This window comes from Chiloscyllium plagiosum, unplaced genomic scaffold, assembly GCF_037043375.1.
Source record: "Chiloscyllium plagiosum isolate Xiang-an unplaced genomic scaffold, Cpla_swu_hap1 HiC_scaffold_17, whole genome shotgun sequence".
Lineage (NCBI taxonomy): Eukaryota > Metazoa > Chordata > Chondrichthyes > Orectolobiformes > Hemiscylliidae > Chiloscyllium > Chiloscyllium plagiosum.
The window spans coordinates 4,841,698-4,866,750 of NW_028270155.1; the positions used below are offsets into that span (position 1 = coordinate 4,841,698).

Below are 25,053 nucleotides of genomic sequence, written 5' to 3' on the forward strand. Positions count from 1 at the left end.
AGGATAATTGGATCAGCCATAATCTTGCTGAATGGCTTATTTCTGCTTATATGTCTTGTGAACTTAACGGTCTTAGGATCATTGCATCTCAGTCAGTTCTTTGAAAGAGTTATCCAAATAATTCTACTCCCCTGATCTTTGTTCATGACCCATGCACTTTATATTCCTTTCAAATGTTCATCCAATTCCCCTTTAACTATTACAATTGAATCTGTAATTTTAGAAAATGCATTTCAGATGTTAAAACCTTTCTCACCTTTTCACCTATGTTGACTGGTTCCTGAGCCTCCTGCCAGTGGGAAGCATTTGAACTCTATTTACTACTTTAATGTCTTTCATGTATTTGAAGATTTCTATTAAATATCCCTTAACCACCCCTATTATAAAAAGAATAGGTTTTAAATTATATTGGAAAGGTGATGAGTGCCACCTACACAAAATTTACCATTCCTGTATGTGATAGGGAAGTGAACATTTGTAGCACCATGTATAGAATCTTGCCTTAATTTGATTCTCAGTGGATTGTGTAAAGTGTTCATTATCTACTTAGCAACAGTTTAACCTCTCTCCTCTTTGTGTGTTTTCTTTCTAAGGGCTGTGTGCAATACTAGTATGTTGAGTAAAGCTGGGAACTGGTTCAGCAGGTTTGCTCGCACTCATGCTAAGTTTGACTCCAGCTTGAATTAAGTCTAAGCAATGTCCAATATCTGGCAGATCTCTTCATGTGCTTTGTTTTCTGTTTCTCAGGTGCTAGGCCGATGTTTCTTGACAGTCCTGCAAGTCCACTTCCAGTTCCTGTCCCAGGCATTGCATCGAGTTCAGCCCATAGCCCACTCGTGCTTGGCAGAGGCTCAAGCCCAAGAGAGGAAGAACGCAATGGGGAGTGAAACCATGAAGGTTGGTCGTGTGACGGAATTGGACGAAGCTGTAAAGTCCTGGGGAGGAGCATCAGAGGTGATGGTTTTTTACAAACATTATCTGGAATGATTACTTTGCTGCATATGGGTGGAAACCTGGGTGCAGATCAAATTGGTATAATTGTGGAACTCGAATTAGGTTGGCAAATCTTGTTAAACAGATTCCTGGAGATGATTTCATTTGTTTCACATCTTTCCAACTTCAGTGTACTTCATAAAAACCAAAAGAACTGCAGATACTGTAAATCAGAAACAGAAGTCACTAGAAAAGCTCAGCTGGTCTGACAGCATATATGAAGAAAAATTAGAGTTAAAGTTTTGGGTGCAGTGGCCCTTCCTCAGAACTGATGGTAGCTAGGAAAAAGACTGTTTATATACAGAAGATTAGAGTTGGGGGAGGAGGTAAGGAGTAGATGATAGGTGGGGATAGAGCCCAAAGAGAGAGAAATTTATAAAGTCATAGTGATGTAAAACATGGAAACAGATCCTTCGGTTTAACTTGTCCATGCCAACCATATAAGCTAATCCCATTTGCCAGCACTTGGCCAATATCCCTCCAAGCCTTTCCTGTTCATGTACCCATCCAGATGCCTTTTAAATGCTGTAATTGTACCAACCTCCACCACTTCTTCTGGCAACTCATTCCATACACGCACCACCCTCTGTGTGCAAAATAGCCTCTTAGGCCCCTTTTATATTTTCCCCTCTCACCCTAAACCTATGCCCTCGAGTCCTGGATTCTCGCACCCCAGGGAAAAGACCTTGTTTATTTATCCTATCAGGACAGGAGAACAATCCAGCTAGGAGAGTGAGTAACTGTTAATGGAGACTGTTAATGGTTAACTGGAGGCAATGTGTAGACTGTGATAACAAGGAAATGCTGAATGTCTTGAAATGCATAAAGGTGGATAAATCCCCAGGACCTGATCAGGTGTACCCTTGAACTCTGTGGGAAGCTAGAGAAGTGATTACTTGGCCTCTTACTGTTATATTTGTATCATCGATAGTCCGGGGTGAGGTGCTATAAGACTGGAGGTTGGCTAACGTGGTGCCACTGTTTAAGAAAGGTGGTAAGGGCAAACCAGGGAACTATTGACCAGTGAGCCTGACGTCAGTGGTGGGCAAGGTGTTGGAGGGAATCCTGAGGGACAGGATGTACATGTATTTGGAAAGGCAAGGACTGATTAGGGATTGTCAACATGGCTTTGTGCATGGGAAATTATGTCTCATCAACTTGATTGAGTTGTTTTTGAAGAAGTAACAAAGAGGATTGATGACAGCAGAGTGGTAGATGTGATCTATATGAACTTCAGTGATGCATTTGACAAGGTTCCCCATGGGAGACTGGTTAGCAAGGTTAGGTCTCTCGGAATACTGGGAGAATTAGCCATTTGGATACGGAACTGGCTCAAAGTTAGAAGACAGAGGGTGGTGGTGGAGGGTTGTTTTTCAACCTGGAGCCTGTGACTAGTGGAGTACCACAAAGATCGGTGCTGGGTCCACTACTTTTCGACATTTATGTAACTGACTTGGATGTGAGCACAAGAGATATAGTTAGTAAGTTTGCAGATGACAGCAAAATTGGAGGTGTAGTGGACAGCAAAGAAGGTTACTTCAGATTACAGCGGGATCTTGATCAGATGGGCCTGTGGGTTGAGAAGTGGCAGGTGGAGTTTAATTCAGATAAATGTGAGGTGCTGCATTTTGGGAAAGCAAATCTTAACCGGACTTTATACACTTAATGGTAAGGTCCTCGGGAGTGTTGCTGAACAAAGAGACCTTGGAGTGCAGGTTCATAGCTCCTTGAAAGTGGAGTCGCAGGTAGATAGGATAGTGAAGAAGACGTTTGGTAGGCTTTCCTTTATTGGTCAGAGTATTCTGTACAGGAGTTGGGAGGTCATGCTGTACAGGACATTGGCTAGGCCACTTTTGGAATATTGTATGCAATTCTGCTGCAGTAGCCGGTATATTGGGTCCAGGTCATTCACTGATTCAATCAATAAACACATCGACCTGGACCCAATATACCGGCCACTGCAACGGACAGCTGGAACTGACAACCGGAAGCGGCAGATACAAATCACTATAAATGCCGGAGGGAACATCACAGGAGCGCTTCACAGGAGGCTCCCAAGCACTGAGGATGTCACCTAGACAGGGGACGAAACGTCTGCAACACAAATTACCAGCTCGGCGAACAGAACCACAACAACGAGACCTAGAAGGGGGCATGAAAAACCTTTAGCGGGTAGGCTTAAGGAAAACCCTAAGGCATTCTACACTTACGTGAGGAATAAGAGGATAGCCAGAGTGAGGGTAGGGCCAATTAGGGATAGTGGAGGGAAGTTGCGCCTGGAGTTGGAGGAAGTAGAGGAGATCCTTAATGAATATTTTGCTTCAGTATTCACGACTGAGAGGGACCTTGACATTTCTGAGGACAGTGAAAAACAGACTAATGTTAGGAAGAGGGATGTGCTGAAAATTTAGAAAAATCTTTATGGAACTGACAACCGGAAGCGGCAGATACAAATCACTATAAATGCTGGAGGAAACATCACAGAAGCGCTTCACAGGAGGCTCCCAAGCACTGAGGATGTCACCTAGGCAGGGGACGAAACGTCTGCAACACAAATTCCCAGCTCGGCGAACAGAACCACAACAACGAGCACCCGAGCTACAAATCTTCTCCCAAACTTTGAATTTACAAGGATGTTGCCAGGGTTAGAGGATTTGAGCAAACAGACTGCCGCTGTTTTCTCTGGAGTGTCGGAGGCTGAGGGGTGACCTTTATGGAGGTTTATAAAATCATGAGGGGCATGGATAAGATTAATAGACAAAGTCTTTTCCGTGGGATGGGGGAGTCCGGAACTAGAGGGCATAGATTTACAGTGAGAGGCGAAAAATATAAAAGGGACCTAAGGGGCAACATTTTCACTCAGAGGGTGGTGAGTGTATGGAATGAGCTGCTAGAGGAAGTGGTGGAGGCTGGTACAACTGCAACATTTAAGAGGCATTTGGATGGGTATATGAATAGGAAGGGTTTGGAGGGATAGGGGGCTAGCAGGTGGGACTGGATTGGGTTTTGATATCTGGTTGTCATGGATTGGTTGTACCAAAGAGTCTGTTTCCGTGCTGTACATCTCTATGACTCTAAGGTCAGGTGTGTGGGGTTGGGGGGCTAGGGCATTGGAGAGGTCAGATCCTAAAATTATTGAACTCGATTTTGAGTCTGGAGGGCTGCAGGGCCCCCAAGTTGAAAAATGTGTTGTTCTTCCAGCTTGCGCTGAGCTTTGCTGGAACACTGCAGCAAGCCTGAGACATGTTAGCCAGGGAACAGGGTGGATGATTAAAATGGTAGGCAGCTAGAAGCTCAGGATATTTTTTTATGGGCAGAACATAGATGTTCTGCGCAGTGGTCACCCATGGCTCTCAGTTTCTTCAGGTCTGAGGAGTGGCTATGGATATTTGCATGGGCCCAGTTATGCCTCTCCCTTCATGCGATGCATGGAGAATTCTTTGTTCCAATTGTATTCCGGCCCCCACCCACAATTCTTTCTCTGATATACTGATGATGTCATCTGTGCTGTTTCCCTCTCTTGTCTGGAATTGAAAAAAATCATCAATTTTGCTTGCAATTTTCACTTGGCCCTCACTTTCACCTGACCTATTTCTCACTCCTTCCTTCCCTTCCTCAACATCTCTGGGGATAGATTGACCACTAATATCCATTATGAGTCCACCAACTCTGACAACTATCTGGACCATACATCCTTGCTTCCTGTAAAGACTGCATCCCATTCTCCTAGTTCCTCTATCGCATATATTCCTTCTGGGCCTGACACATCTCCCGCACTTCCGTTCTCACCCCCTGTCTTTCCTCCCACAACAGATCCCATGTCCTTACCTACCATCACATCAGCATCCATATCCAGAAAATCATCAGCTGCCATTTCCACCACCTCCAGTGAGATACCACCAAATTAGACGCATTTTCCCTGCCCCCTCCCTTGTCTGCCTTCCACAGGGACCATAACCTCTGGGACAACTTGGTACACTCTTCCTTCACTCCCTGCAGCTCCATGGCACCTTCTCCTGCAGCCCACCAAAGATGTAAAACCTGCCCATTTAATTCCTCCCTCCTCAGTATCCAAGAGCCCAAACGTATCTTCCAGGTGAAGCAGCACTTTACCTGCACTTGTCACAACCTAGTCTACTGCATTCACTGCTCACGTTGTACCACATTGAGGAAACAAAGCATTGACTGGGTGACTGCTTCACAGAATATCTACATTCTGTCCACCAAAAAAAACCCAGAGCTTCCAGTTGCCTTGCACTTCAATGCACCACTCAGTTCCCTGGCCAACTTCTCTGTCTCCGGCTTGCTGCAGTATTTGAACAAAGCTCAGCACAGTCCGTGCTTTCTAAAATAATGGTTATGGTCTTGTATAACTGAACTCAATGTTGAATCTGACGGGCTGTAGAAGTCAATATCATTCCAGTCCTCCTCATGCTATATGGAAGCCTGAGTACTTTGTATTTGTGCTTTCTCCAGTTATATGTTGTTTCACGGACACCACAACAGTGCACAGTACTTCTGACTGGCATCTAATGCAAGTTTTATATAATTTCATTCCTACTGAGTTCTGTCTCTATTGCAATAAATTCCAGTGCTTTGCTCATAATTCATAGTGCTGCTGTACTGCCCCTTGATGTTGTTTTGGTCATGTTCTTAATGCTGCTTTGAGTGACTTTTTTTTTAATATGAAACCCTATCCCTGGTCCAAGTTTTCCCATCTTTCGACGTAGTCTGGCAAGCTTTATCTACATTGTAACTTGTTTCGGAGATGCCGGTGTTGGACTGGGGTGTACAAAGTTAAAAATCACACAACACCAGGTTATAGTCCAACAGGTTTAATTGGAAGCACACTAGCTTTCAGAGCGACGCTCCTTCAGGTGATTCATCAGACAATCACCTGATGAAGGAGCGTCGCTCCGAAAGCTAGTGTGCTTCCAATTAAACCTGTTGGACTATAACCTGGTGTTGTGTGATTTTTAACTTTGTAACTTGTTGACCTTCTCCAAAGGATATAACAGTATAAATTTCATCAGCGTTGTAAATAATTTAATACGTATCTTCCCAGGAAAATTGTTTTGAATTTTAAAAACTTCCTCATTTGTCCATCTGAGATTCTACTTGAGTTCTTTGCCTGAAATTGAGTCTGAATCACATTCATGACCAAAGAAAAAGGTTTTGAATCTATGCCAGCTAAGCTGGGTTCTATCCCTGCGGTATTTGCACCAATCTGATCTACACAATCATTCGTCCAATCGCTGTCATAGAGTCTGAGTTGTGGCAACATCAGTTTATACATGTATGTTCAGATTGCAGCTGTGGATAGTAGAGGCTTTGATTTCTTTCTATCATGTGGCTGTTCAGAAATTTTTTTCTACTCTTACTGTCGACCATTGGCATGCGTTGGAAAGGTTTGCAAGTTGAGATTCCAACTATTTGGCTGCACATTGAATGCATGTTCATAGGAATTGGATTTTTTGACACGGAGTGAGGAGCATTACTCTCTTGTTTTATTTATTCATCAATGGGCTGTGGGCATTGCTGGATAGGCCAACATTTATTGTTCAGAGAGCACCTGAGTCAACCATTTTACTGAGAGTATGGAGTTGCATGTAGGCCAGATTAAGGATTGCAGTTTCCTTCTCTGAAGGACATAAGTGAACCAGATGGGTTTTTCCAACAATCTTCACAGGGCTCATGGTCATTATTAGACCTTTAACTTGAGATTTTTGCTTAAAGTTCTAATATCTGCTGTGGAAGGAATCAAATTTTGGTCACCAGAGCATTTACCTGAATCTCTGGAGTAATAGTCTGGTGATAATTTCACAAGAATATTGCCTCCCCTTATCTTCTCCTCTTCTGGCTCAGTTCCCCCCCACACACACATCTCTATGACTCTATGGCTACTGAGACCCAATGGTGTTTTCATGACCTCTTGTTCGGAGTCCAATAGCTCAACTTCAAACCAGTTATCAAAAGTGGCATTTTTTTGGTCTTGGTGCTTCAACTAAGTATTTATGAAATGCACACAGGGGTGTGTGTATTGCCACCCCATGCTGTAAGGCTTGGTCAAATAGCAAGTATTCTCCGAGCTGATTCTTTATGTTGCCAGATGTCTGAACTGATTTGCTTATCTCTTCAGACCAGCCCCAGGTCTTGAGCTGATTTCCTTTGGCGCGCGTTTCTGTCCACAGTTTCTGCTTTCACATTGTTTCATTTATCCCACATTGCAATGATTTTGTTTCTGAGAAGAAATGAATGTTACAATCTGATACTTTATGAATGTAGTTAAAGTGTTGCAAACTTCAATTCTTGTGTTTTATTTTTAAATCAAGGACTCAGTGCTTTGCTTGGGAGTGGATGGGTGAGGAAGAGGAATGTCTCCTGCCCGGATATCCTAATCATACAGCACTCATTGTGAACGTTTGTTTGTTTTATTTTAATTACCTGCTTTCCTTCCAAACCCACATTGCTGAGAATATTTTAAACAAAAGTGGCTAACCTTACATCATTCAGCCATTCCCGCCTTTATAAAAACTCATTGGAGTGTTTATATATTCAGGATTAGAGTGGTGCTGGAAAAGCACAGCAGTTCAGGCAGCATCCGAGGAGCAGGAAAATCGACGTTTCGGGCAAAAGCCCTTCAGGAATGTTTACATATTCAGTTGCTTATTCCATGTACATGCCCCTTTCTAAATACTGTTAGTGTTATAGCAAATGAAGTAATTTAAACATTTAAAAAGTTAAAACCAGAGGCAGAGATTGCTGGAAAAACTCAGCAGATCTGACAGCATCTGTGGAGAGAAAACCAAGTTACTGTTTTGGGTCTAGTGACCCTTCTTCAGAATTGATTGTAGTTGGGAAAAAATTGGTAAATATGTTAAAGATGATGGGGGTGAGGTCAACAGTAGGTGGGGGAAGGAGAGTACACAGAGAGAGAAAAACAGTTGGCCAGGCAAAGGAATGCGTAAAGGTCAGCCTGGGAGGATGAATAGCTGTTAATGGGGTCTGTTAGTCGCTGACAATGGGTAGTTTGTGGTAGCAGCCTGTGAAATGACATGATATAGTGTGTGGTGTTGGGGCATTCAGTTGCATTGGAAGTTCGAAAATCAAAGGTCAAGGAAAAGGTCGTGGTGCAGTTTAATGATGAGCCTGATTGTTACCAGAAAGTAAAAGAAAGGGGCATCCAAGTAATCATAACAAACTAGGGATATCTGGTAATAGAACAAGCTTAAAGGCTTTGCATCCAATTGCGTGAAGCATTCAGAATAGGATCAAAGAGTTAACGCAGCAAATAGAGACAAATGGGTATGATTTGGTGGCAGTAACCGAGATGTGGTTGCAGGGAGCCCATGTTTAGGAGTTGAATATTCAAGGGTTCTCAGTGGAAGGGAAAGGAGATGGTGTAGCTTAGTAAAGGAAGAAATCAGTGCTGTAATGAGAAATGATGGACACTGGAATACAGTCAATGTACAAAATGTACAGTCAATCTGGGTAGAAATCAGCAATAGCAAGGGAAGTGAGTTCCTGGCTGGAGTCATCTAAAGATTTATTGAGAGAGGGATTCAGTTTCGGAGCTACGAGGTCATATTGCATGTTCAAAACTCTAGTGCGGCCGCACTGGGAGTATTGTGTACCGTTCTGGTTGCCGTATTATAGGAAGGATGTGGAAGCATTGGAAAGGGTGCAGAGAAGATTTACCAGAATGTTGCCTGGAATGGAGGGACTTGAGGCTATTTTGGTTACAGAAAAGACGGTTAAGAGGTGACTTAATAGAGACAGACAAGATGATCAGAGGATTAGATAGGGTGGACAGTGAGAGCCTTTTTCCTTGGATGGTGATGGCTAACATGAGGGGACAAAGTTTTAAATTGAGGGGTGATAGGTATAGAATAGATGTCAGAGGTATTTTCTTTACTCAGAGAGTAATAGGGGTGTGGAACGCCCTGCCTGCAACAGTAGTAGACTCGCCAACTCTAAGGGCATATAAATGGTCATTGAATAAATACATAGATGATAATGGAATTGTGTAGGTTAGTTGGGCTTCACGTTGATTTCACAGGTCAGCACAACATGGAAGGCTGAAAGGCCTGTACTGCGCTGTAATGTTCTATCCCCAAACAGTAGTCCTGGAGTGGGACCCATTAAAAACCAGGAAATGCTGCAAGTTTTTAAGAAAAGTATAGTGATAATCAGTGGTGATTTTAATATGTATTTAGACTGGATTATGCAAATTAGCAAGGCTAGACTCAAGGGAAAGTTCATTGAATGTATTAGAGCAATATGTCTGGAAACCACTCAGAAAGCAGGCCATTCTGGATTTGGTATTGTGTAATGATGTGGGATTAATTAATGATCTCACAGTAAATTACCTGCTAGGGAAGAGTGGTCATAGCATACTAGAATTTCAAATTCGTTTGAGGATGCGAAACTGGTATCCCATAGTAGGGTTCTGGAGTTAAACAAAGGCAGGATGACTAAAAGTTAGGACAGTTGATGAACTATGGCAAATACTTAAGGAAGTATTCCATTCCTCCCAACTAAAATACATTCCACAAAGGATTAAAGATTCTAACATGGGAGGGGGGGGGGGGGGAGGAAATATCCATGACTAAGGAAGGAAATTAAAGTTAATATAAAGACAAAAATGAAGGCATACTCTATTGCAAATGTGAGTGACTGACTGAGTCAAAGTGTGGCACTGGTAAAGCAGGTCAGGCAACATTCAAGGAGCAGGAGAGTTGATGAGCCCTTCATCAGGAATATGAGACGAGAAGATCCGCAAAGGGTTACTAAAAATGTAATATAAAGAGCAAAGGTAAGTTATAAAAGAAAACTTGTGCAACATATGAAACGGAGAGCAAAAGCTTCTATGAGTGTGCAAAAGGGAAAAGAGTCGTTAAGGTGAATGTTTATCCAGTGGCGGATGAGACTTGGGAATTAATAGTGAGGAACATGGAAATAGCAGAGATACTAAATCAATATTTTGTCTCTGTTTTCATGGTGAAGGACACTAATACCAACCCAATAGTAACAGGTAATGCAGAGGTTATGGAAAGGGAGAAAACTTAGAACATGCATCATCACTAGGGAAAATGTACTGAGCAAACTATTAGGACTTGAAAAAAGGGAAGTCCCCAAGGCCTGATAGCCTATATCCTAGGGCCTTACAGGAAGTGGCAGCAGAAATAGTGGATCCACTGGTTATAATATTCCACAATTCCTTGGATGCAAAAAGGCTTCCAGTGGTTAGTAAAAATGCAAATGTAACAGCTCTATTCAAAAGGGAGGGGGCAGAAACTTGGAAACTGTAGACAAGTTAGTTGAATTTCTAGCATCTGGAAATTGTTAGAATCCATTATTAAGGCAAAAATAACAGGACATTTGGAAAGTCAAAATATAATCCATCAGAGTCCGCATAGTTTCATGAAAGGCAAATCGTGTTTGACTAATTTGCTGGAGTTCTTTCAAGGTATAATAAGCAAAGTGGATAATAGGGATTCTGGGGATGTAGTATATCTGGACTTGCAGACTGCATGTGATAAGGTTCTGCACAAAAGAGTAATAGGCAAAGTAAATCATGTGAGGTTAGGAGTAATATACTGACTTGGATAGAGGACTAACTAGCCAATAGAGAGCAGAGTCAGGATAAATTAGTCTTTTTCAGGTTGGCAAGGTGTAACTAGTGGAGGGCACCAGGGTTTGATCCTTGGGCTGCAATTATTTACAATTTATATTAATGACTTGGAAATAGGACATTGAAAGTCCTGTAACCAGATTTGCTGATGACACTGCAACAGGTGGGAAAAGAAGTTAGAATGAAGGAATAAGAAATTTACAAATGGACATGGACAGGTGAAGTGAATGGGCCAGCATTTGGCAGGTGGAGTTTAACGTGGATATGCGTGAGGTTATTCAGTTTGCTCAGAAGAATAGAAAGGCAACTTGTTACTGAAATGGAGGTAAACTTCAGAGAGCTTTGGTTCAGAGGGATTTGGGAGTCCTCGTGCGTGAATCATAGAAAACTAGTGTGCATGTCCAACCGATAATAAGGAAGGCAAACGGAATTTTGAGGTTTATTGAGAAAGGATTAGACTATAAAAGTATGGCAGTGGCTCAGTGGTTAGCACAGCACCAGGGACCTGGTTTCAATTCCAAGTTCAGGTGACTGCCTGCATTGGGTTTGCACACTCTTCCTGTGTCTGTGTGGGTTTTCTGAGTGCACCTGTTCCTCCAAACATGTGCAGGTTAGGTGAAGTGGCCAAGCTAAATTGCCCATAGTATTCAGAGCTGTGTAGGTTAGGTGCATTGATTGGGGTAAGTGTAGAGTAATAGGGTAGGGGAATGGGTCTGGGTGGGTTACTCTTCAGAAGGTTGATGTGGCCTTGTTGGCCCAAATGGCCTGTTTCTGCACTGTTGAGATTCTATGATTCTAATAGGGAAGTGTCGCTGTAGCTGCACAAGGCATTAATGAGATTGTACTTGGAGTACTCCACAACCACCTGATGAGGGAGCGTCGCTCCGAAAGCTAGAGCTTCCAATTAAACCTGTTGGACTATAACCTGGTGTTGTGTGATTTTTAACTTTGTACCTGGAGTATTTCCTAGAGTGTTGGTCTCCTTATTTGAGGAGGCATAAAGGTAGTTGAGAGGAGATTCACTTGACTGATTCAGAGTTGAGAGAATAGTTTGTCTCTATTTTTCCTGTCAAAATGCATAAATTCTCACTTTCTCACATTGTATTACATCTGCCACTTCTTTGCGCACTCTCCCAACCTGTCCCAAGTCCTTCTGCAGCCTCCCCACTCCCTCAACACTACCTGACACTTCACCCAACTTTGTGGCATCTGCAAACTTGATTGATTGATTTTGAGTTATTGCCACATGTACCTAAATACAGTGAAAAGCTTAACAGTGCCCTCCGTTCTTTCATCCAGATGGTTCATGTATAGTATTTTGAGGCTTTTAAGATACTAAAGGGTTTGACAGCGTAGACGTAGAAAAAAGGTTTCCTCTTGTAGGGTAATCTAGAATGAGAGGTCAAATTTTAGGATCAGGAATAGCAAATTTAAAACAGTTGAGAAAGTCCTGTAGCCAGATTTGCTGATGACACTGCAGCAGGTGGGAAAAGAAGTTAGAATGAAGGAATAAGAAATTTACGAATAGCAAATATAAAACAGTTGAGAAATTACTTGCCTCAAAGGATTGTGAATCTATGGCATTCACTATTCCAGTGTGTGTAGATGCTGGGACGTTTAAGGAGGAAATAGACAAATTTTTAATTAGTAACGGGTTGAAGGATTATGGACAGTGAGCAGGAAATTAGAGTTGAGGCTGAGAGAAGATTAGCCATGATCATATTGAATGGTGGAGTAAGCTGGAAGGGCTAAGCTGTCTAATCCTGCTCTTAAATTGTTATTTCTAGTGAATAACCTATTTATATGTGTTCTAAAATCTATTTAGATCTATGTAAATTATAATGTTCTCATAGTGTACATTAACTAGTAAAGCACTCCTGGTCTTGGATAGGGAGATGATCAAAACATTTTTAAGACTTTCTTTTAAAGAGTAATTGAAAATTGCTTCTACATAAAGTTCAGATTCAAGCCTGATAAGTAAACTCAAATATTGTTACAACCCCAACAAAGCCACATTTGAAACTTACTATGCGAAAATTGAGCAACACTTTCTATTAGCAATAATTTCTCCGCTGCACACAAGAACAATCAAGTGATGTAATAATCACACTTCTTTGCAGTGATTAAATCTGGTGATCTGCGTGAGAAAACTTTTTTGAAGTTATCCCATTGTTTTCAAATCATGTGGGAAAGGCAGACTCTGGAATAATTTTGTTTCAAGATGTTTCCAGCATAAGTATGAATCTGTGAACTGTGATATCTGAGAGTTACGGGCTTAGATATGACAGACAACCTCCTTTTTAACCGTGATAGCACTGAAGAAAAGTATCAACTGCAAAGCCCAGGTTTCTGAGAAAGCCTGAGGCCTTGGAATAAAAGCTTAATGTCAGTGAAATACCTTTAAATGTCATTGTCAATCATGTTTTAAGCAAAATTTACTTTGATGCTTGTCACCAACTTTTTGAATGGTTACAGGCCGGGTGTTGGGGGGGTACCTCCCAAGGATCTACACTAACAAAAATTAAAAGGAGATTTAATGAAGATATTTATTAGAAGGGTTGAAAGGGTTGGTAAAGGAAGGAACTACTCACCTTAATGGAGGATTCTGAACCAAAGGAACATAATCTCAAAATTAGAGAAAAGTCTTTCACAGGAAACACATCTTCACCCAAAGAACAGTGTAAATCTGGAATCGCTTCCCAAAAAGCTGCTGGGAACCAGGTGAAAATTTCAAAACTGATTTTTGTTAGTTATAGAGCCATAGAGTCATACACACGGAAATAGACCCTTTAGTCCAACTCGTCCATGCTGACCAAGTTTCCCAAACTAAACTAGTCCCATTTCCCTCTAAACCTTTCTCATTCATGTAACTATCCAAATGTCTTTTAAATGTTGTAACTGTACTTGCATCTACCACTTCCTCTGGCATCTCATTCCACATATGAACCACCCTCTGTGTGAAAATGTTGCCCCTCAGGTCCCTTTGAAATCTTTCTCCTCTCACTTTAAACCTATGCCCCCTAGCTTTGAACTCACCCACTCGAGAGAGAAGACCTTTGCTATTCAGCTTATCTATGCCTGTCATGATTTTATAAATCTCAATGAGGTCACTTCTCAAGGCCTCAGCCTTTCTTTATAACTCAAACCCTCCAGACCTGGCAACACCCTAGTGAATTTTTACTGAGCCCTTTCCAGTTGAATAATATCCTTTCCATAAGTGGCCTCACCACCATCCTATGCAACCTCAACACGATGTCCTAACTCCTATACTCCATGGTCTGAGCAATGAAGTCAAGTGTGCTAAATGCTTTCCTAACTACCTGTGATGCAACTTTCTTCGAATTATGTACCTGAACCCCTGGATCTCTCTGTTTGACATCACTATTGAAGGGCTTATGCCTGAAACATTGATTCTCCTGCTCCTTGGATGCAGCCTGACCTGCTATGCTTTTCCAGCACCACACACTGGACTCTGATCTCCAGCATCTGCAGTCCTCACTTTCTCCTTTTTAAGTTTCTATGATTCTAACACTACCCAGGGCCCTACTATTAACTGTATAAGTCCTGCTCTTGATTGTTTTACCAAAATGCAATACCTCACATTTATTCAAACTAAGTGCCTTCTGCCATCGGTCCAAAGGATCAAGATCCCATTGTAATCTTAGCTAACTTTCTTCACTGTTGACTATATCACGGTAACAACAAAAACAGAAATTGCTTGTAATGCTCAGCAGGTCTGGCATCATCTGTGGAGAGAAATCAGTGAACACTTCTGGTCGAGTGACCTTCCTCAGAGCATTGGATATGGCTTCATCCTGAACAGAAGGCAAATGACCGTTTTCCATAGACTTCAACAAAGCCATCAGATTGTTCCCTTAAACACCCAACAAAATGAAATAAAATGTCAGCTTTTGATCAGATTTTGGGCAAGTCGGGATTTTGTACTGCAGAGTCATTTGGAATGAAGTTACAGGGCTAGGCTTCTATTGCAATCAGCACTTAGAGTCATGGAGATGTACAGCACGGAAACGGATCCTTTAGTCCAACCTGTCCATGCTGACCAGATATCCCAACCCAATCTAGTCCCACCTGCCAGTACCCGGCCCATATCCCTCCAAACCCTTCCTATTCGCTTACCCATCCAGATGCCTTTTAAATGTTGCAATTATACCTGCCTCCACCAGTTTGTCTGGCAGCTCAATCCATACACATACCACCCTCTACGTGAAAAAGTTACCTCTTGGGTCTCTTTTATATTTTCCCCTCTCACCCTAAAACTATGCCCTCTAGTTCTGGACTCCCCCACCTTAGGGCAGAGACTTTATCTATTCATCCTATTCATGCCCCTCTTGATTCTGTAAACCTCATTAAGGTCACCCCTAAGCCTCCGACACTCCAGGGAAAACAGCCCCAGCCTATTTAACTTCTCCCTATAGCTCAAATCCTCCAACCCTGGCAAAATCCTTGTAAATCTTTTCTGAACCCTTTCAAGTTTCACAACATCCTTCCGATAGGAAGGGGACTAGAATTGCACGCAATATTCCAAAAGTGGCCTAACCAATGTCCTGGGTGAAACACCCAACATGACCTCCCAACTCCTGTACTCAATACTCTGACCAATAAAGGAAAGCATACCAAACGACGCCTTCACAATCCTATCTACTTGCAACTCCATTTTCAAGAAGTTATGAATTTGCACTCCAAGGTCTCTTTGTTCAGCAACACTCCCTAGGACCTTACCATTAAGTGAATAAGTTCTGCTAAGATTTGCTTTCCCAAAATGCAGCACCTCACATTTATCTGAATTCAACTCCCATCTGCCATTTCTCAGCCCATTGGCCCACCTCTATTTGGCATAGTGGCTGATGTGTATTAATAGTCCTCAGAATGTGAACTGTGTTGTTTGTGTACACAGTGTTCCACAGATTACAGATGCAGGGAGCATTTGACCCATTGTGCTTTAGACCTCTGCAATATCTATAGAGTCATAGAGATGTACAGCATGGAAACAGACTCTTCAGTCCAACCCGTCCATGCTGACCAGAAGTCCCAACCCAATCTAGTCCCACTTGCCAGCACCCGGCCCTTATCCCTCCAAACCCTTCCAATTCATACACCCATCTAAATGCCTCTTAAATGTTGCAATTGTTCCAGCCTCCACCACATTCTCTGGCAGCTCATTCCACACACGTACCAACCTCTGCATGAAAAAGTTGTCCCTTAGGTCTCTTTTATATCTTTCCCCTCTCACCATAAACCTATGCCCTCTAGTTCTGGACTCCCTGACCCCAGGGAAAAGACTTTGTCTATTTATCCTATCCATGCCCCTCATAATTTTGTAAACCTCTATAAGGTCACCCCTCCGCCTCCAACGCTCCAGGGAAAACAGCCCCAGCCTGTTCAGCCTCTCCCTGTAGCTCAGATCCTCCAACCCTGGCAACATCTTTGTAAACCTTTTCTGAACCCTTTCAAGTTTCACAACGTCTTTCCAATAGGAAGGAGATTAGAATTGCTCACAATATTCCAACACGTGTACATTCAACTTTGCTTTGAAAGATGTTGACTCTGCCTCCGCGATACATTCCATTCATGAATACCAGATTACAACACATCATTCATCATATTTTTAACCAATATTTATGTTATATTAAAAGTCATAAAAGCTACATTGGAAGGGTTTCAGTACTCAAATTTAAAGGAATATGGCAAGAAGAATGGGAAAATCACAAGTGTAGAATTGGAAGCTTCACAGGGTGTTAAATGACATACAGTTAGGTAGCAAGAAGTGCAAATTGTTTAAGGGACTAAACAATATATAGTAATAAAAAAACAAAGAATCTGGAGTTGCAAAGCAATAGGGGGAAAAAGGATTAAAGAATTTTAACCAAAAGATATATTACTGCTGACAAAATGTGAAACGAAATTGGAAATTAGGATTAGTGATTAAAATAGAAAATTATGGAAATCTCATAATCCAAGTTAAAAACAGCTGAGCCAGAATAACAAAAAAAGACACTATACATAAAGTTTTAGAATAGAAAAGGAACAAAAATGAGAGAGAACATCTAGCAATATTGGGAACTAGTATTAGCAGAACTTGAAAATTCACAGCTAATACAACAATCCACCTGTACTCCAACTGTAATTCTGTTTTAAGAGGTATGAAGTGAGCAGGATGTTCTACCCTGTGTCCTGGCCAATACTTTTTCTGAACAAATATCACTATAACTGGCTGGTTTTCATATTGTCTTTTTGAAAACCTGTACTATGCAAATTTGCTGTTGTGTTTCCAACATCAGTGCACATCAAAAATATTTTATTGCCTGTAAAGCATTTCCTGAAATTTGCTTTAAGCCATTATCAAATTGAATCGAGAGTACATGACCTATTTTCCTATGTAGCAAAGAGTGAAATTGCACTCTGTTCAAGAAGACTAATTATATCGATACTAATACAGCAAAATACAGCAGTTGCTGGAAATTTGAAGTAAAAACTGAGGGCAGAGTTCTAATGAAAGATTATTGATTTGAAGCATTAACTCTTTCTCTCTGCAGATCCTGCATGACCTACTAGATAATTCCAGTTTTTCTGTTTTTACTTCAAATTGTATTGATGTTTGCTTTTATTTTTGAAAGGCAACTTCTCGTCTCCGTGAGAAAGGAAGTGATGGATGCCTAGCTGGTATTGAAGTACAGCAGCTGTTCTGTTCTCAAACTACCACAATCCCTGAGCATCAGCTGAAAGATTTAAATATGAAGATTGACAGTGCTTTGCAAGTAAGTAACTCTGTAAAACCAGAATTGTATCCTCTAAAGTATAGGTGTACTGTGAACATGCACAGCCACCACCACCCCAGGGCACCCAGTGTATGCTAGCAAGACTGCAAAATTCTTTTGACAATAAAGTTGCAACTTAGTTTGAATAGAGGATGTTGTAGGGTCTGACAATGTGAGCTGTGGCTTGGAGCTGTTCGTACCTGTGTATAGCAGCACTCTCACGCAATAATTATTCAGAGTCAAATTTGGAAGGATTTGGTATTTAAAGTATTTGCTTTTTTCATCATTGAGAGATTCAGATCTGATGTTCTTTTTGATGTAAAAGACAACTTAAGCTCTATCTTGGAGATTTACCCGTGTCTGCATAAAATTATCAAGTCCCTGAAAACTCAAGTGGTCTATTTAAAATAGAAAGAAAATTAGAGGACATGGATCAGGATGTTGCTTTGAGCAAGCCTTTTACAAAAAGCAACTCTTTTAACAGTAGCATTTTACTGGCTGTTCTTTTTAAACATGCTCTGAACACTGTTGAATCATTTTCATGCTTCACGTGTAATATGGAAAACAGTGTTACGGATTCTCTGGTTGCAAACTTGGCCAGTGCCTGACCGGAATGTTCTTGGCTGTATGACGCTAGGTGCTTGTCAGTTGCTGCTGGATGCAACTTGAGATGATGATTTCAAGGGCCTTCTATATTGGTCTTTTAGTTTGGATATGCGTATTTGTGAATCAGCTCCCACTGTTCATGCTGCTATATTTGGTTTCCTTACTGTCGCTAGATCAAAATGCAGTAAGCACTGGGGGTGTACTTACACCCCATGAACTGCATCCGAATGCAGGTTACTATCATCATATCAAGGACAAAAGCTTTTGGCAGTGCTATCCAAATGTATGAACAGGGGCAACTTCGTGCCATATACATCAGCATAAACTAATAGGGCAGTTTCTGTGCATATGTTGCATTAATGAATTGTTCACATTGACTTTGCTGTTTCAGTGAAGGTTTAGGTAAATATCTGCTAACTGTTTTGGATTGTCTTACAGGCTTACAAAGTTGCTTTGGAAAGCTTGGGTCATTGTGAGTATGCAATGAAGGCTGGTTTCCATCTGAACCCTAAAGCTATCGAATCATCATTGCAGGCAAGTAAAAATTTTAGTAATCTAATATGTGATTTGTAACAGCAGTGAGCTTGCTGGGCACTGATGTGATATGAGGGCAGATCTTGGCTGGATAAAGAGCAGATGCCTCCAAAGAGGAGTGAAAATGGAGGGTACAATTCCAGTCTGGCAACAGTTGCTTTACCTGCTACATTAATATGAAACAGCTGAATAGTTGATACTTTCAATTATGAATCTGAGAATTGACATCTGGTGGTAAAGAATAAGCATTGCATGTATTAAATGAGATTTGTCAGCATTCTCGAGTTGCCAGAGATTACTACTAATAGGGACATCTCATGATTTATTCTCGACAGTAGATGTTGAAAAGAGACTTGTCTGGATCTCTTAAAAATCCTAAAAGTGCAGTAAATTATGACCTCTATATGAAATTTCTGTAACAAACCAGAAAAAATGAAAACTCCACATATTAATGACAGTTCGCTTTATAGAATTATAGCATCATCCAACACGGGAAGAAGCCATTCAGCTCATCATTATTCCAGTGCTCACACTTCGAAAGTGTTGTCAAATCAGTCCTACTCCTCTGCTTTCCTACCCTAATCTTTCCACATATACAGCTGATTTCCTTTTAAAAGATATTATTGATTCTGCTTCCATCACTTTCTAACAGTGTATTCCAGATCCTAATTTGCTCATTATTTTGTTTTTCCTTTGTGTCACCCCTGTTCCTTGCCTTTGCAAGTCAGTCCCCTGTGACTACTGTTCCTCTGCACTACAAACAGTTCCCTTTTATTTCCTCCATCAAATCTTTCATGCATTTGAACCCAGATCTTCCATTAACCTCTCTGTTACAGGTAGAACAATCCCAAATTCTGCAATCTCTCCCACATACTTGAGTCCCTCATACTGGGTAGCATCCTAGTAACTGGTCCTTTCAACATAGTAAAATGTCTCAAGGTGTCTTATGTTTATTATTAGCCGAAAATAAGTTGACTTCTTATTTGAAGAGAGCATTAAGTTAGTCTCCGACTCGCATATGCACCATTCCTGAATTCATTCACCCACACTTTTTTCGTTCTGTGCACTACGATGGAAAAATAGCCATGACAATGAAATAGACCTTATGAGCAGACATTTTGACTAATCGCACTGTATTTCTGGGCCTGTGACTTATGCTCTGCACATGAGCCCACAACGTTGTATTGTGCAGTCATCTGTGATCCTCTAATTTCACCTTCTATGAAAAGGTCACTGTCATGCATTTTCTATTTTCTTTGTTTATGAATAGTATTTCTCCACTGGAGAATCTTCATTGGCAATAACAACATTGTTTTAAATTAATCTTAGCTTACTGTCGGTGTTGTAGATACTAAAATTTTGTTTGGCTGCAACCTGTCCCATGGATTGTTGTACTGCTTGAGATTTTGTTATTTGTGATGTTCACTGGGAACACGTTCCGTATGATGGCAGGACAGTACTGTACAGCTCCTTATTTAAGCTGCCATAAACCCAACAGTTCATTAGACTATGCACGATGAAGAGATTTGTTTTAAAAAAATTCTCTTTGTCATTATTTTTGAAAATAGCACATCGCACCACAATTTATAATCAGCAATTATAATCTACAATTTGCAATTTTAAAAAGAAAATCTTTCCTCTGCACAAGAAGCCATAGTTGCAGACAGCAGATATTTATTACTAAAATATTCTTGTACAGAGGGGATAAGTTGTAACACCAGACAAATCTAACCTCTGGGAAAGCTGTTGCTAACACTAAACATTTCCAGAATTCTGATTTAGGATTTACGCATCAATGATGCAACAGCACGAAGGGCAGGCCTCTTCAAGCCTCCAAGCCCACAAAATTCAAAAAAAAAGGAAAAACAGGCCTGAGTTGGCAGAATCTTAGTCAATTGGTACTTTGTACAGACAGTTCATGACAGAGTTACAGGAGACAAAGACCCACTTCTGATGAACTCAAATTGAACCTTACTGAGTGGTGGTAGTCTGACTTGTAATTTTTATGAAAATAAGGATGGAGGATAGTGATCATCAACAGAGGAATTGACTATTTAAATGAAGAGGAATTGCAGGAAGCTACAATGCAGAGGGCTTTAGGAGTCCATGTGATTTTTCACAAAAGGTTAGCATCCAATTCAGCAGTTAATGGACAAAGCAACTGAATGTCAGCCTCTATTTTTAAAGAAATGGACGGTAAAAATATGGAAGTCTTGCTAACTATACAAGTTAGACCACATTTGGACTACTGTGAACCGATTTGTTTCCGTTATCTAAGGAAAGATGTACTGGCATTAGAGGCAGTTGAGAGAAACCTCACTGGGGTTGATCATGGGGATAGGGAAATTTTTTTTAAAAGTTCATTCATCGACTTGAGCATCGCTAGCTGGGCTAGCATTTATTGCCCATCCGTAGTTGCCCTTGAGAAGGTGGTGGTGAGCCATTACCAGTCCTGAACCGCTGCAGTCCATGTGCTGTAGGTAGCCCACAATGCCCTTTGGGAGATAATTCCAGGGTTTTGCCCCTGTAACATTGAAGAAATGGCAATATATTTTCAAGTCAGAATGGTGAGTGGCTTGGAGGGAAACTTGCAGGTGACAATTTTACCGTGCTGTCCTTGTTTTTCTCGATGGAAGTGGTTGTGGGAATTGAGGGTGCTGTCTAATGATCCTTAGAGATTGTTTTATGAGGAGGTTGAGTAGTTTGTGCCTGTACTAATTGAAGTTGAGAAGAGTGAGAAGTGACCTTAAGGATCAAAAGGCATAATCTCAGCCCAATTATAACAGAGCTGAAGAGGAATTTGTTCTCTCAGATGGTAGTGAATCTTTGGATTTCTTTACTTCAGAGGGCCGTCAAGATTGGATCATTTAAGTATATTCAAGGCTGTGGCAAAATGTTGACCATAAGGGATTCGCTGATATGGGGAAAAGTCAGGAGGGTGGAATTGAGAATTCAATTATCTCATTGAATGGCGGAGTGGACTCGCTGAACACTAATGGCCTACTTCTGCTTCTATGTTTTTTATGGTCTTATCCAACAAAATCAGACTTTCTTCATTTTAATGTTTGGCTGATGAATTTGCAATAGGCTGAGATTTTTGCTTGGATGTTGGGATACCTTTATGATATATCTGGTACTGAATAAATATGCTTTGTTAAGCTTTTACACCATGCCTATTTCAGATTGTGATTTTTTTTGCAGGGTTGCTGCAGTGAGGCTGAGGTGAAGCAAGCAGGAAGGAAGCAGTATCCTGCTCAACCCCTTCAGTGTGAGCTTCCCACTGTACCTGTACAAATCGGACCCCACTTTCTGAAGGGAGTCTCCTTCAGTGAGTCTGGAGCAGAGAATCTGAAACTTAAAATGGTACTTTTTACAAACCTTTCCTGTGAAAGACTTAATTTTTATTACAAAAAATTAAATTCTATGACATGGTTTTCATAAGTTAGAGAATAGCAATGGTACTTGTGATTTGCAATGCCTGTCTGGAGTGTATTTTTTTGACTGTTTATTGTGTCTTGATTCAGTTTCCTTGTACAGTGAACAATATCTAGAATTGTACAACACACAAGGAGGTCGCTCGATCAGTTGTGTTTGTACTGGCACCCAAAAGAGCTACCCAACTAGTCCCATTCTCCAGCTGTAAATCCATAGCCCTCAAAATTAATCACTTTCAAATATCTAACTTTCTTTTGAAACCTCATATGGAATCTGCCTCCACCACTTTCCAGGCAGTGAGCATTCTAAATACTACAAACTCTCGGAATAAAGAAGCTTCTCCTCATCTCACTTCTAGCTCTCTTGTTTAGAGTCTTGAAGTTGTGACCTCTAGCTACTGATGTACCAACTAGTGGAAAAGGAATATCCTTCTTTATCCTTTCAAAATTGTTCATAATTTTGAACACCTCAATAAGGTCACCTCTTAATCTTCTCTGCTGTAAGGAGAATGAGCCCAGTCTCTCTCATCTTTCCTTGTATCTAAAATCCCTCATTCCTCACATCAGTCTCGTAAATCTCCTTTGAACTGTCTCCAGGGCTTGAACATCCATCCTTAAATAAATGCCCAGAACTGAACACACCACTCCAAATGCGGACTGACCAATGATTTGTAAAGTTGTAGCATCACTTCTTTGATTTTATACTCTTATGCTTCTATTTATAAACGCAAGGATCCTATAAACCACCTTGATAACTATTTCAACTTGCTTGGCTACCTTCAGAGAATCATGCATGTAACCATGAAGTCCCTCTGTTCCTGTACTCCCCCTCAAAATTGTAACATTAACCCTGTATTGTCTCTCTGTATTTCGTCTACCAAAGCATATTACCTCACGTTTCTAACATTGACATTTCACGTGGGTATAGAAGAAGGTTGCAAGATTAATGCCCAGTTTTATGTACATGTTTCCATAAACCGTTTTATTCTGTTTGTGTGGTGTTGTCTCTGTTAAGAGTGTCAATGGAAACCATTGAAATAACAACATAATCTGCATTTATGCAGCACCTTTAATAAAAGCTTCATGGTACACCACAGAAGAGCAAAAGAGCAGCGTAGTGGCTCAGTGGTTATCATAACTGCCTCACAGCGCCAGGGACCCAGGTTCGAATCCAGCCTGGGATGGCTGTCTGCATGGAGTTTGCACATTCTCCCCGTGTCTGCGTTGGTTTCCTCTGGGTGCTCCAGTTTCCTCCCACAGTCCAAAGATGTGCAGGTCAGGTGAATTGGCCATGCTAATTTGCCCGTAGTGTGAGGTGCGTTAGTCAGAGGGTTGGTGTGGACTTGTTGGCCCGAAGGGCCTGTTTCCACACTGTAGGGAATCTAATCTAAAAAGAGATGTAAGGAGCAGTGACTAGAAGCTTGGTCCTAAATCTGTTTCTGTCTCTTTGAGGAGATGGGGGTGGGGGTGGTGTGGGGGAGGGGAGGGGGTGGTGGGGGGTGATGTTTCAGAGCAGGAGGTTAGGTGGTTAAAGGCATGGCTGCCATTGAAGGATAATGGCAAGTGCATTGAGGGTGGTCGTAGTGGTGAAGTTGCACAAGAAGTATGAGTACCAAGAGAAGAGTTTCAGATGCTCAAAGTGCTGGAAACGGTAATTGAATTGGGTGGGGGTGAGACCATGGAGAGATTTAAAAGCAAGGTATAAGAATTTTTGAATCAAGATGTTGGTTGGCTGATATCCATTGTAGATCAGTGAGCTTCAAGCTGAACTGGGTTTGTTATAGACAGGATACAGTCAGCAGAGTTTAGAGTGCAACAATAGGATGCAAATATACATACAAAAGTACAAATTCGAAGGAGGAGTAAGCTGCTTAGCCCCTTGAGCTTGTTCCATCATTCAATAAGATTGTATTTGATCTGATTACTCCATATCCAGTCTATCCCAATAAACTTTCACCCCTTGCATATCAAGAATCCACCAACTTCTAGAGTCATAGAGATGTACAGCGTGAAAACAGACCTTTTGGTCCAACTCGTCCATGCTGACGAAATATCCCAACCTAATGAAGTCCCACCTGCCAGCAACCGGCCCATATCCCTCCATTCATATATGCATCCAGATGCCTTTTTAATGTTGCAATTGTACCAGCTTCCACCACTTCCTCTGGCAGCTCATTCCATACACGCACCACACTTTGCATGAAAAAATTGCCCCTAAGGTCCCTTTTAAATTTTTTCCCCCTTACCCTAAGTCTATACCCTCTAGTTCTAGACTCCCCTACCCCAGGGAAAGGAACTTGTCTATTTACCCTATCATACCTCTCATGATTTTATAAACATTAATAAGGTCACTTCTCAGCCTCTGACACTCCAGGGAAAACAGCCCCAACCTATTCAGTCTCAAACCCTCCAACCCAGGCAAGATCCTTGTAGATCTTTTCTGAACCCTTTCAAGTTTCACAACACCCTTCCTATAGGAGAGAGACCACAACTGCACACACAATTCCAAAAGTGGCCTAACCAAAAGCAGCCGCAACATGACCTCCCAACTCCTGTACTCAACACTCTGACCAATAAAAAAAACCATACTAAGCACCATTTTTGCAATCCTATCTAACTGCATTCCAAGGTCCGTTTGTTCAGCAACACTCCCCAGGACCTTACCATTAAGTCCTGCTCTGATTTGCCTTTCTAAAATGTAGCACCTCATGTTTATTTAAATTAAACTCCATCTGCCACTCTTACTTTAAATATATTCAAAGACTTTAAGAACTTAAAGACTCTTAACCTTCTGAGAGGAAACATTTATCCTCCTCTCTGTCTTAAATGAACAACCCCCTATTTTCAAGTAGTGAAACCTCTAATTCTAATCTAGGAGATGCTATTTAGGAGAGTAGTCGAGCAGTTGTGTTTGGCATTGATATAGTTTACAGTGTCGGATTGACTGAAGTAGAGTTGGAGATGTGTAATGTTATGGAGTTAGAAGTAGGTGATTTTTGTGGCAGGTTATAAGAATCAGAATTATAGTTTGAGGTCAGACAAGACCTTGAACTTAGAAACAGATTGCTTGAAAAGG

The 25,053-nt window shown here is 41.2% G+C and overlaps 1 protein-coding gene across 5 annotated transcripts in view; it reads left to right on the plus strand.

Moving 5' to 3' along the window:
- garre1 (granule associated Rac and RHOG effector 1) overlaps window positions 1-25,053 on the plus strand; it is a 216,739-nt gene that overhangs the window by 148,071 nt on the left and 43,615 nt on the right. For all 5 annotated transcript variants that reach the window (XM_043706520.2, XM_043706524.2, XM_087995696.1 and 2 more), the window contains exons 3-6: window positions 748-954; window positions 17,263-17,403; window positions 18,448-18,543; window positions 21,745-21,906. In XM_043706520.2, coding sequence (XP_043562455.2) covers window positions 748-954; window positions 17,263-17,403; window positions 18,448-18,543; window positions 21,745-21,906 — 606 coding nt within the window. The remainder of the gene's footprint in view (window positions 1-747; window positions 955-17,262; window positions 17,404-18,447; window positions 18,544-21,744; window positions 21,907-25,053) is intronic.